General features: G+C 35.7%; 1 protein-coding gene across 3 annotated transcripts in view; it reads left to right on the forward strand.

The window, feature by feature from the left end:
• LOC148364527 (inositol 1,4,5-trisphosphate-gated calcium channel ITPR1-like) overlaps positions 1-5,671 on the forward strand; it is an 86,991-nt gene extending 81,320 nt beyond the window's left edge. For all 3 annotated transcript variants that reach the window (XM_088338667.1, XM_088338669.1, XM_088338668.1), the window contains 3 exons: positions 1,574-1,734; positions 2,091-2,252; positions 5,126-5,671. In XM_088338667.1, coding sequence (XP_088194793.1) covers positions 1,574-1,734; positions 2,091-2,252; positions 5,126-5,212 — 410 coding nt within the window. In that variant the 3' untranslated portion in view covers positions 5,213-5,671. The remainder of the gene's footprint in view (positions 1-1,573; positions 1,735-2,090; positions 2,253-5,125) is intronic.
• The last annotated feature ends 7,288 nt before the right edge of the window (positions 5,672-12,959 follow it).

The following is a 12,959-nucleotide window of genomic DNA, read 5'->3' on the forward strand; positions in this document are numbered from 1 at the left end:
TTTAATTTACCTTGAGTACGTATTGGTTTGGGACATTAAGGGGAATTTTACAGGAGCTTTAAGAGGTTAAAAAATAGACGCCCATGCGTATATTAGGGCCTTGTTGAAACATGATGTAAAAATCAAATTTGAACGGCCGTGTGAAGACTTGATGAGTCCTCCCTTTTCTAGAACCAGTACGAATGGACAGGAGCTGCATTTTTTTACATAATTGCCAGGAACTCCACAAATAAAGCAAAAACATCCAAGAGGGAAATATGGGAGCTATTCAAATCACGTGGCTTGGTTTTAGGAAGTGTTTGGATCAAAGAAAGTCACTTAGACAAGTTTGGTCTAATGCAGGGGCAGTGTTAAGCGTGTTACTGTACTTCATTCAAAAATTAATTTTGGTGCATTTGTATAGCGCTTTTCAAGTCAAGACTTCTCAAAGCGCTTTACAGTGTGCTTCACATTTCCCAATAACGGCCGTGCAGCCATGTAAGGCGCTAACCTGCTTATTGGGGGTATTTAGGGGTTCAGTGTCTTACCCAAGGACACTTCGACATGTAACACGGAGGAGCCGGGATTCGAACTGCGATCTCTTGATCCCAAGACGAGCGCTGTTGGAGATTTTCAAAAACAAGTCAATTGCAGGAAGTCATATTTTGTTATTTTCACTTTAAGATTTTCTCTCAGAATACTTTCATCCATGTACTGGTTGTTCAATTATTTTGGGCTTGCCATTAGAAAGTGTGATTATTGAACAGAAATCATTTTAGAAATCAAGTCTACTCTTTGTTATATTTTTGTTCAAGTTAGGGACATTTTAAACTCAAAATTTTAATGTGTAGAATCATCCAGAACACTTTGCTAAGATAAAGAAATCAGAGTCAGTAAAATAGGTCATGGCAGGTCCTAATTCTTATCCATTAGATTCTTTATTATTATTCTTATCTGTTGGATGGTTGGTCAACTTATCACGGAAATTGTTTATTTGTCATTTAAACACTGACAACTGCCAGCGTTCCCCCGAAAATGCTATTTTGCTTTTTCTTAAACAATAGTTAGGGATTTTCAATAACCAGTATGAGAACTCAAACCCTTCAGGATTATGAATTATATTATTATAATTGTTGCTACTCCAGATGAGGATACCACTAGTGCTGTTGATATATAAATAGTAGTTTTGAAGAAAACCGTGTGTGACTAAAAATTGCATGAAAATAATATCAGAGTTTTCCAATTTTACTTACTGATTCTGAATCACGGATTTTGCAAAAAAAAGATGATAATTACAGCAGAAATGCACTACATACGGTTAAACCAGTATTTTTTAAACTTTTTTGAGCTAGGCCAAACTTCTTTTTGTCAGAAACGCTCGGGGAACAAGCCCTAAAATAATGTGCTGCCACCTACTGATATGGATGAATTTTAAAATTACTTGGCTGATCACTGTAAGAAAGTATACTTTTTTTTTTTTTTTTGCATAGATGACATTGGGCAATATCCTGCAGCTCACTGGTTGAAAAAGACTGATCTACCCGTCACCCATTTGTACAGTAACCTCAGTCATCTTACCGCCCCTTCTCTCCAGGACTGGAAAGAGACAAATTCGACAACAAAACGGTGACGTTTGAGGAGCACATTAAAGAGGAACACAACATGTGGCATTATTTATTCTTCATCGTGTTGGTAAAAGTCAAAGATTCGACAGAATACACGGGCCCAGAGAGTTACGTGGCCGAGATGATCAAGGTAAACACCTGGATGCTAACTATACATCGACTTCCTTAAATTGCGTGTGGGCGTGTTAAGGAAATGTGTGACTTGAACGTATGATTACTTTTCAATAAAATGTTATATGAGGGATTTGTGTTTTTTCATGTGTAAGTATCACAGCTGATTTTGTAGATAATGCCAAAATGTTTCTTATAATCATTAAAAAATGGAGAAGAAAAAAATGACAACCAAATAAAGTTACCTCTAATCACACACAACCACAACCTAACATCCATTTCAATGCAGTTGTACCAAATGAAGTGACCAGTGATTGTGAGTGGGTACGTTCTTCTTAATAGTAATAACGAGTAAAAACTGCTTATTCTGTACAGGAGCATAATCTGGACTGGTTTCCCAGAATGAGGGCCATGTCTCTGGTGAGCAGTGATGCGGAAGGCGAGCAGAACGAAATCAGGAGCTTACAAGAGAAATTGGAGTCCACCATGAGGCTGGTGGCCAACCTGTCGGGGCAACTGACAGAGCTCAAGGAACAGGTAAATTTGACGGTCGACCGTGAAGGTGTATTTTAATATTTTCCTGTTGGTTGGATTATATTTAAATACTGTACATTGTGTTAATGAGTTTTAAGACAATATACCCGATTCTTTATCCCTTAATATTAGGTACTGAAAGATGCTCTGGGAAACCACTTGTGATATGTACAATCAGGCATAATGGGGGGGCTTGGCGTTGCCAGGCTTGGCGTTGCCAGACTCTCTACTTGAGTGAGGTTGTTGGGGCCGTTGTTTGTTGAAAAAGAGCCATGGAGCCATTAGAGAGTGCCAGAGAGCATTATGACGCATGCAGCTCCTGAGACGCTTGTACACGAAAGCAGATGTTTATCTATTTTGTTGGTATTTATTTGGGGTGGTTTGACACCAAACCTAGTTATAGACACTCCCAGGGGCCTAATGTACTACTGTGTACATTTTCACAAAAATCAGTCCAGCTGTTTCGGAACCCATAAGCCACTTACAAACGCACACACGTGCACGCAAATCGGAATTTATATTATAGTCGAGAGGGAAATAGTTTAGTTTTAGATGGACTGGATTAGATTACACTGTAAATGCAATGATTTGGTAGACTAGACAAGGCCTGATTCAATCCACGCTATCGGTATTCAATCCAATACTGGCCAAAATTACTTCATTAGAATTGAGTGATTTTATTTGGAAAATGATAATAATAATAATTGATCCGACCCATTTTACATGCAGGCACAAATCCGTTTGGAAAAAGAATATTGGCAGTATTTGGATTATGTAAAGCCATGTAAACGCGCACATCTGCTTAGTCTTAGTATTGCGATTGAGAAAGCTAAAAAAAAAAAATTGATTTGACCCATAACTATGACAGTGGCTACGTTAACAAGGCAACCCAATTTGGCGTGACTGCTTTGAAACATGTTATTATTAAAATGAATTAACTTTGGGTGTGGGTTTTTTTTTTGTTTTGTTTTTTCGGAACAGCCCAGCAGTTGGGTTAAATTAGCCCGAGGAATGAATCGAAAATGTGTTATTTTTGAACCAACATTTTTTTAGAGTGAAGTTTAATTTAAAGAGACAGTGTGTCTTATTTAGTAGTTCCTTATGGTAAAAAATTTCATAAGATACGATTGTATTAACAAACGTTTATTTTAAGTAACACAAGCCTCACATACAAGGAGCTCAGAGCTTTTTAGCAATCATTTTTGGTTGCATTACACTATACAGCGATATGTAGCGGTCAAATGATACAGACTGTCCCTTTTAACTTAGAGATCCATAACAAGCATATTAAATCCAAATACTGTATTTTCCACACTAAAAGGCACACCTAAAAGCCTTTTTTAAAAAGCTGACAGGGCCTTATAATACAGTGCGCCTCAATAGATCAATAATGAGTCGCAAGGTCTCGCAACGATTTTCCCCCCCCTGTTGGCGAAGTACTCCGCGGTGTATGCTGGGATATATATACCGGTGTTTCACTTCCTAATCAATGTGTCAATCATTTTTTTAATCAGTCACTATTGGCTAAAGTTATTCGGAGGTAAAGGAGTCGGGTCCTTTTAAGCATTTACAGACTCGTGCTAAAACAGCGTAAAACAAAGCCTGCAATTGGTCGAAAAAGAGGTGATTCACTGTTAAGTTGCGCTACGACCTGGAGAAAACATTTTTTACTGGTCTGTATTTGTAAACAGGAATTATGGGGCTAAACAGACTGCTAGCAACAAGAAATGTCCATCAATACACAGATGCTCTTTGGCGATTTTTTTTATTTTATTAGTCGGCCTTATTGCGTGTTTTGGAGTGTGTGAGTATTTTACACGGTTGGATTTACTCCACTCACGGACGTAAGAGGACCATGGTTGTGTATTATTATTGAACGTGATGGCTGCAAGACGACTTTGGTGAGCTACCCCAGCTTTATATTTTCCCAGTATCTTGTTGAAGACTGATCTTGATGTTTCTGTGACGAGTCTATCTTTAAATTCAATTCAAAGCGTTTATTGTCATATGCACAGTAAAGAAACTTGTTCCTCCGTACAATGAAATTCTTACTTTGCTGTCTACACAATTGTCAGCAAAAAATAAATTTTGAAATGGTTGGAATTTCTTGAATCCCAAGAGTTTAAACTTCCTAATGATATGTGGAATGACACATTTGAGTGATTGGTGACATTGTACAGACACCGTGTCTGTACGTGTCTGAGACATGTATTTGCTTCTTTGCGGGCCGTCGGAATGTTAAGGGGTTAATAAGTTTGACTGAACTATCTGACTGATTTATTGACGTTACGACTGTAGCGCCTTATAGTCTGGTTCCCTTATTTAAGGAAAATAAATGACAAAAAAAAACTATTTTTGGTGGGTGGATGTATCCATGTAGCCCTTGGACCAGTATAAGATCGGAAAAAGTGGCATTAAGCCTCACAATATAAACAACCCACCTCACTTACTCAATGTACTTTTTCTATTCTGCAGCTGAAACAAAATGTTAAGCATTAAGAATAGAGTAAGATAGGTAAAAAAAAGTCTCAAAATGATTCTAGAATGCAAATATGAAAATCATAAAAATATAAAAGCCTTTTAATTTGCCTGCTTAGCTTCCCAAAACGATTGACATGCAACCCAGCCAATCACATGATACAGCTTCGCCGTTTGCAGACAAAGCACGACATGCCCGATTAACGGAAGAATGAACAATGAAATCACCTCTTCCTGTTTTTACGTCTTTAGAAAAAGAAAACATCCAGGAAATGACTGAGAAAACTAGTCAATGCCAGTAGACGCTAACGCCTTCGAGCTCACTTTCCTGTCACCCTGATCAAAACTCTCCCGTTCACATCACAGTTCAAAACGTTGATTCGCATTTGTTCTTGCAGATGACGGAGCAAAGGAAACAGAAGCAGCGAATCGGTCTCCTCGGTCACCCCCCTCACATGAACATCAATCCGCAGCAACCTGCCTGAACTCCTTGTTGCACAGCGCTTCAGGTTCATCCTTCGTTCGATAAAAGGAATATAGTACATGTGCTAATCCCCAGAGTGCATTTTGGTTTAGGAAGTACAACAATCGTATGACCTCAGCAAGTGCTCTTAATTTTTAATTTGACAATCAAATGCGAACACGGAGCAAGAATGATGTATTGTTACTGTCTGTTGGGTCCACCAAGTGCCTCAAAACCTGAGACGTCGACAGTCGGTTGAAATGTTGCAAGGCAAGATTTCCGTCCATGTGGCCTTACTGGGATGGAGTCCTCCAAAGTGGGGCCACCTCTTTTTACAGGTTTGCTTACATTGACACATTTGGTTTTTGTTGGGCAGGGGTGGGCCAACAATGGCCCACGGGCCGCAAAACAAAAATGTTAAAGATATGAAATGGTTAAAAAAAATGTATATTACTAATAAAACTGTGTTGGATTGTTGCCAGTTTTGTCCCCAATGTCTTTATCTATGTCTCCAAGAACCCGTAAAGATAATGTTTTCATTGAGCATTAATGTGTATTAGATAGAAGACCGAGCCTGAAAAAATCGGCCCGATCACACCCGGGCCCGCAGGTAGTAAAGCCCATTCGTTTCTCTGGGTCCGACAGAAAAAGAAACAAAAACCAATGACTGGTGGATAATTTAAAGAAGGGCACTAAGAGACAAACCTGAACCCAAACGTAATGATTGACATTCCAGGCCCAACCCAACCCCAATTTCAGGCTCACGTTTGGGCATAAGACTACTTCCTATGTGGAATAGTGCTCAAATGTAATCATATCATAACATAATGTTTTTATTATTAATTTCGCTTCTCAATTGTAATTATAACATTCAAATATCTCACTACATTTTTCTGTACTTAACATTTTTTGAATTATGTATTTATTTGTATTGAGATTTTTAGAAGATGTGAAAACAACATCTTCTGAGCTAGCCCTATTTGAATTTGAGGTTGTTTGTTTTTTTGTTTTTTTTTTAATTTAATTCTGGGTGTTTTAAAACCAATTTAATTAAACTGTCATTGTATACATGAATAAAAATGAAATATAGCATGTGCATGTAAATGTCTGCGTGCTTACATATCATTGCTACTAATCTAAAAAATCTAAATAAAAAAACTCTTTATTTTGTCTTTATGAATCAAATGTTTACAATGAAAATAAGTGAAAAACTGCAACAACAAAAGCTCAAAAATGAAATACATGTTTTTGAAAATATATACATATAAAATATATTGCTGAGGCATCGGATCAAGACCGTGTATTAGCAGATACAAAATAATCAGATCCATCTTGCTTTTCCTCCAGGCAAAGCCCCTCGGACAATTTTTTTTCAACTCATTGTGGCCCACGACTCCAAAAGTTTGCCCACCCCTGTTATATGGCAATACGAGTATGCCGGTGTGAAGAAGTCCATTTTCGGGATTTGGTATTTACTTTTCTATTTATTATTGTGATGCTGTTTATTTAAAAAGGCACAATCGCAAAAAATGTTTACTGTTTTTTTTTTTTTTTAATATGTATATATATATACATCTATAAAAAACACACACATATATATATATATATATATATATATATATATATATATATATATATATATATATATATATGTGTGTGTGTTTTTTTTTCACTTGTCCTTACAACATGAAAGTCACATACGTGACTTCCTGTCTTTGGTTCATGCTGTGCTTTAAGATACAGGGTGAGTAGAGAACAAAGCGCTTTTGAAAACAAAATTCCAAAAAATAACAGTTTTCTCCCATTCTTTGCACATCAGAATTTATCCCCACTTAGTTCCGAAGACTGATCTGTATCTTCCTATTTTTTGAGACCACTTTTTGAACTGGGGGGTTTCAGAAATATTTTTATTTAGCTTAAGTCCAAAAATATTTTGGGGTAAGTTGTTTGTTTCTGTCTTGTGCATTATTTTGGACTTTATATAAATAAACAAGAATGTAAAATCATTTCATTGAAAGCATTTGTTCAAATGTGTCCAAGAGTCATAACACTTTAAATTCATCAGTGAACCACATAGTTTTAAAAGTACGATAATTTTAAAACTGGGGTTTGACCTTCCTTCCGAAACAGATATTTTTGGAAACTATAAATACTTCTAAAAAAAGAATGGACTTCAAAATTTCTGGAATACTCATCGGTGGTGGTTTCCTGGGCAGATTATGTAATCGTCTCAGATTTCATTCAATTAAAAAAAAACATTTGCATAGCCGCCTGTTCCTGAAATTTGATTTACGTCCTCATCCATGTCATAATCGAACCATTTTTATTACCGAATGCCTTTTGTGTGACAAACTTATGTAACCGCACTATTATCAAAGAAAAAAAAGTATGTGAATTTCAAAGGAGGAGTAACCAGTTATCAAAACGTCAATTCTCCGTAGTTTGTGGTCCCCGCCTTGATCCATTCATGTTGACGGAATTCAGCCTTTTTATTACAATCGTATTAAAAAAAATTCCCGGTAAACTTCAATTAAAGTTTCTGTTTTGCTTAGCATTGAATCCAAGCTCTGGAGTAGCAAAACACTTCAGGTTTAATTGGGCAACTAGCATTTTTCTGTGTTCTCTGCACACAGCGTTGCCAACACATTGTACAATTACTATTCTTAAGTCGATTCAAGTCATGTTTATTTGTGACGCCCTTAATCACAAGGAGTCTCAAAGGGCTGCACTGACCAAAAAGTAATTGCAAACTACGGACTATTACTACATCATCCCCTGATCTAAAACCTACATGAGAATAAGGAAAAACTCAACATGAGGAAAATGAAGAAACCTAAAGAAGGGACCGCACATGAGGTAATCCCTCTTCCAGGATAATGATGCATTAACAAACAATACACAGACATTGTCAACGTGAAATATACATCATGCATAAGCTATAGAATAGAAATGTGTTTTAAGCCTAGATTTAAACATTTCCAATGAGGTTGCAGATCGAATCTCAGCAGGCAGAGCATTCCACAACACCAGGACCCGAATGGAGACGTTCTGGAACCTCTGGATTTCTTCTTGGCTCTTGGTATCACTAGGAGACCAGCATTTTTAGAGCGAAGGCTCCGGACCGGAACATAGTGGGGAATTCAATCTGAAAAAAAAAAAATGAGGGAGCAAGTCCAGGCATGATTTTGTATAATTCCAACAGAACCTTAAAATCACATCTTAAGCTAACAGGGAGCCAATGCGGGTTAGCTAAAATCAAACTTTCTTGTCTTGGTTACGTAAGAGCCTCCCTGAAGCATTCTGTGCCAGCTTCAGGCTCTTGATGCTGGACTTTGGGACACCGGAGAGTAGTACATTACAGTAATCGAGACTGCAGGTAACAAACGCATGAATTATAATCTTTACAACAGACTGATAACAACATTTTTAAAAGTAAAATAATCATTTTTCAAAGTAATGTTTTATTGGCTCGCTAGTAGATCATTTTGCTTGTTTTATTTTATTTTTTTACATTACCAAAAAAACAACACGTAAATAAATTCATATAGCAAATAAGGAAATTAAAACTAAAATTGTAATTAAAACGCTTATTTAAAACATCCAAGCACATTTTTAAAAGTAAAATATTATTTAAAACACTTCCGCTTAATATAGTCAGTATTTTTCTTTCTTGACCCAAAAAAAAACAAATGATTTTTTTTTACAAGTCAAACAAATGATTAAAAGCAGTAAAGTATTCGAAATACTTCTGCTCATGTTGCTTGTTCTAATTATTTCTTTTTTTTTTTTAAATGTCACTTGAATCTGGTTTTAAAGATAAAAGCGTATTAAAAGCAAAGAAAAGTATTTAAAACAATTTAGAAAGTTGTGCTTCCTTTATTTATTTTTCTTGCTTTACAAAAACATGCTACTTAAATTAATTCATTTTAAACCATTAAACTATAAAAAAAAACACCATGTAGATGAATTCATTCTTAAAAAATTATAGCACAGAAAAATAAAAAATAATATTATTCTCACCTTACAAAATAAAATTACCGTTGAATAAATTATATATTTTTTAAAACATAAAAGCAGAAACATTATATCCAACACTTCGGGTAGTTGTGCTTATTTAGTTATTGTATATTTTTGCTTTACAAAAAATAAAAATGAAATTAATTCACTTTAAAACATTCGAGGACATTTTTAAAAGAAAAAAAATGAAACAATTCAGAAATTTGTGCTTGTTTATTTTTCTTGCTTTACAAAAAAAATCTACTTAATTCATTTAAACAATTAAAGCATAAAAAACTCATTTTAAAAAATTACAGCGAATCAAAATAAATACATTTTATAAGCACTTCAGTGCTTGTTTGGATTATTACTCTTCTCACTTTACAAAATAAAATTACAGTCAAAAAGATTCCATTTAAAAAAAATGAAAACAAATTAGAAGCAAGCTATTTAGCATACTATCTAGCTAGCTTTTTACATTTTTTTCATTTTGTCTAGCTAAAATGTGGCCTTTTTTTGCTAGTTATAAACTAAATTTTGGCCTCCTTTCCAGTCTTTAACACTCTATCTGGGTACATAGTTGGCTTTTTACTCTTTTACTTAGACAGCTAGCCCCCTTTTAGTTATTTTTTTTAACCTGTTTATCTTTCTAGCAAACTATCAACCTGTCAAGCTATTTAGCAAGCTATCTAGCTAGCTTTTTACATTTTTGCATGCTATCTAGCAAAAATTTGGCCTTTTTCTGCTAGTTATCAAGCTAAGTTTTGGCCTCATTTCTAGCTAGCTAGCTTTCTTTAACCCTCTATCTGGGTATATAGTTGGCGTTTTACTCTTTTAGCTAGCCCCCTTTTATTTTATTTTTACCTGTTTACCTTTATAGCAAACTATCAATCTACCTCTTTGGGTATTTAGCAAACTATCTCGCTAGCTTTTTTAGTTGTTTTTGCATGCTATCCAGCTACAATGTTATCTTTTTTTGCTAGTTATCATGCTAAATTATTACCTCATTATAGCTAGCTATCCAGCTTTCTTTATCTTTCCATCTGGCTATGTAGTTGGCTTTTTACTCTTTTACTTAGACAGCTAGCCCCCTTTTGGTTATTTTTTTTTTACCTGTTTATCTTTCTAACAAACTATTAACCCGTCAAGCTATCTAGCTAGCTTTTTACATTTTTGCATGCTATCTGGCTAAAATATGGCCTTTTTCTGCTAGTTATCAAGCTAAGTTTTGGCCTCCTTTCTAGCTAGCTAGTTAGCTAGCTTTCTTTAACCCTCTATCTGGGTATATAGCTGGCTTTTTACTCGTTTACCTAGCTGGCTCCCTTTTATTTTTTACCGGTTTAACTTTATAGCAAACTATCAATCTATCTCTTTAGCTATTTAGCAAACTATCTCGCTAGCTTTTTAATTTTTTTTTGGAATGCTATCCAGCTAAAATGCTATCTTTTTTTGCTAGTTATCATGCAAAATTATTACCTCCATTATAGCAAGCTATCCAGCTTTCTTTATCTTTCCATCTGGCTATGTAGTTGGCTTTTTACTCTTTTACTTTGATAGCTGTCTCCATTTTAGTTTTTTGTTTTTTTACCTGTTTGTTTTTGTAGCTAACGATCAAGCTACCTTTTTAGCTATTTGGGAAGCCATCTAGGTAAGTTACTATTTTCTACATTCATATCCTTTGTGCTAATCAGTAACATGTAGCTCTCGCCTTGAGAAACGTTGGAGATCCCTGCCATTGGGCTACAGAACTAAATTTTCCGTCGGCCTTCCTAAATGAGTCAAAAATTGGTCGGCACCGACTCTTCCCATTAGCTTCGGCTGAGTTCATATAGCTTTCCCGCACTGTGCATTTGATGACAATTGTTGCTAAAACGTGACATGTTTCACGTCGTTCTCTTCACAGAGCTTTAGCTGTGCGTGCACATGCATGAGCATGAAGGCCACCTGTTTGTTTTTTTTCTTTTTTTCTCCTCGAGGCGGCTGCGTATAAATGATGTCCCAAAGCCGGTAGGCATAAAGGTCGCAGGTGGCGCCCGCCGTGTGTCGAATGTGCTCAGCCGGCTCAGCAGGCTCAATGCTCGCCATGAGGAGATCAACGTGACACTACTCCACAACACAAACACTCGCCTACACGCCTCAATGCACGTGTTTTTGTGAGAGACTACCTTTTGCAGTTTTTGAGACAGCGTTTGAGGAGTAGCTCATACTTGCTCTCACGTATGATCATATACTCTCACAACTATACTCTCGTACAGGCAAAATCTTACCCATGTTCTCATACATACTACTGCTCTCGTACATACTACTACCATACTCTCTCACACATGTTACACATTATTGTATTCTCTCTTATTTATTACTATACTCTCGCATACATTAGTAAGCTCTAAAACACTTTTTTTTCTTTTCTCTTGGCTTTTCAAGATATTTTCCTTTGCTTTTTTTTCTTTTGTTCTCTTTTTTTGTCCTTTTTTCTATATTTGGTCTTGGGTTTTTTCTTTATTTTATCAGGGTTTTTAGCTTTTTTTATTCTCTTTTTTATATTTTCCTAGATTTTTTCCAGCCTTATTTTCTTCTTTCTTCAGTATTTATTTTCTAATGATTTTTCATACTTTTTTTCTCGCCTTTCATTTTTTTCCTTCTTTTTTATTTTCCCTTTTGTTTTTTAATCTTTTCTTTTTGCCTCATTTTATTCTTGCTCTTTTTATTTTTCTTTCTTTGTCTTTCTTGTTTTTTTTTGTATATATTTTTCTTCTTTACAAATGATTTTACTTTTTTGCTTATTTCATGTTTGTTTTTATTTGTTTTGCCTTTTTTTAATTTCATCTTTTTTTATGTTGTTTTCTACATTTTTAGTGTTTTGTTTTTGTCATATTTTTTCTCTCTTATCTTGTTTTTTTCCTAGCATTTTTCTTATTATCTTTTCTTGCTTTTTTCTTTTTTTTATCACTTTTTTTTCTTTCTTTTATTTAGTTAGCTCTTTTTTCTTTTTTTATAAAGTTATCTAAGAACTGTTTGTATTTGGATTAAATCAGGGGTCTCAAACTTGCGGCCGTGGCCCAATTGCAGCCTTCGGTACGATAGTTTGTGGTAGTTTATATAAACCAGCCCACCTGAAATAATGAGTCACCAATTGCTGATTTATGTATTAAATTCATATACATTTGTGATGTAATTCTTATTTTAGAACTTATTTTCTGTAGAAGTTGTTTTTAAAAGTGTTTTAGGTGTCTTTTGTGGAAAACACAATTTGGCCCCAACTTCACCCAGACCCTAGCTCTGGTGACCCCCATAGAAATTGATTTTGAGACTCCTGGATTAACGCAACAAAAAAGAGCTATTGTGAGTCGAAAGAGCCGACTCTTATGAATAAACCGAGTCGAAAAAGCCGGTTCTTCAAAAAGAGCCAGAATTGACAACATTGTGGGGTTGATGTTGCGTTTTGGGAGATTGGATTTATCATCTTCGTTTTAGCATTTTTGACTAAAAAACTAATAGGAGTATGTTTCCTGGCAAGTGAATGCGAGTTAATATGTGACCACCATATCTTCACTCCATTCTTGTCGAAAATTCCCCACAAAAACAAAGCTTCCCTCCAATCCGTCAGCACGTTTCCGAATCTTCAGTAGTCAATCTCGCCGCCTTGTTGCCATACACTTCAGCATGGTGGTACACGGGATCGGCAGGCCCCGCCCTATTGTTTGACGTCACCCACTTTGTGCCCACTCAGGAGCCGGGACTCAAACAAGTAGGCGGGGCTTAGCGCGAGAAGA

The sequence above is a fragment of the Urocampus carinirostris genome, chromosome 6, assembly GCF_059441175.1.
Source record: "Urocampus carinirostris isolate Australia breed hairy pipefish chromosome 6, RoL_Ucar_1.0, whole genome shotgun sequence".
Classification (NCBI taxonomy): Eukaryota; Metazoa; Chordata; class Actinopteri; order Syngnathiformes; family Syngnathidae; genus Urocampus; species Urocampus carinirostris.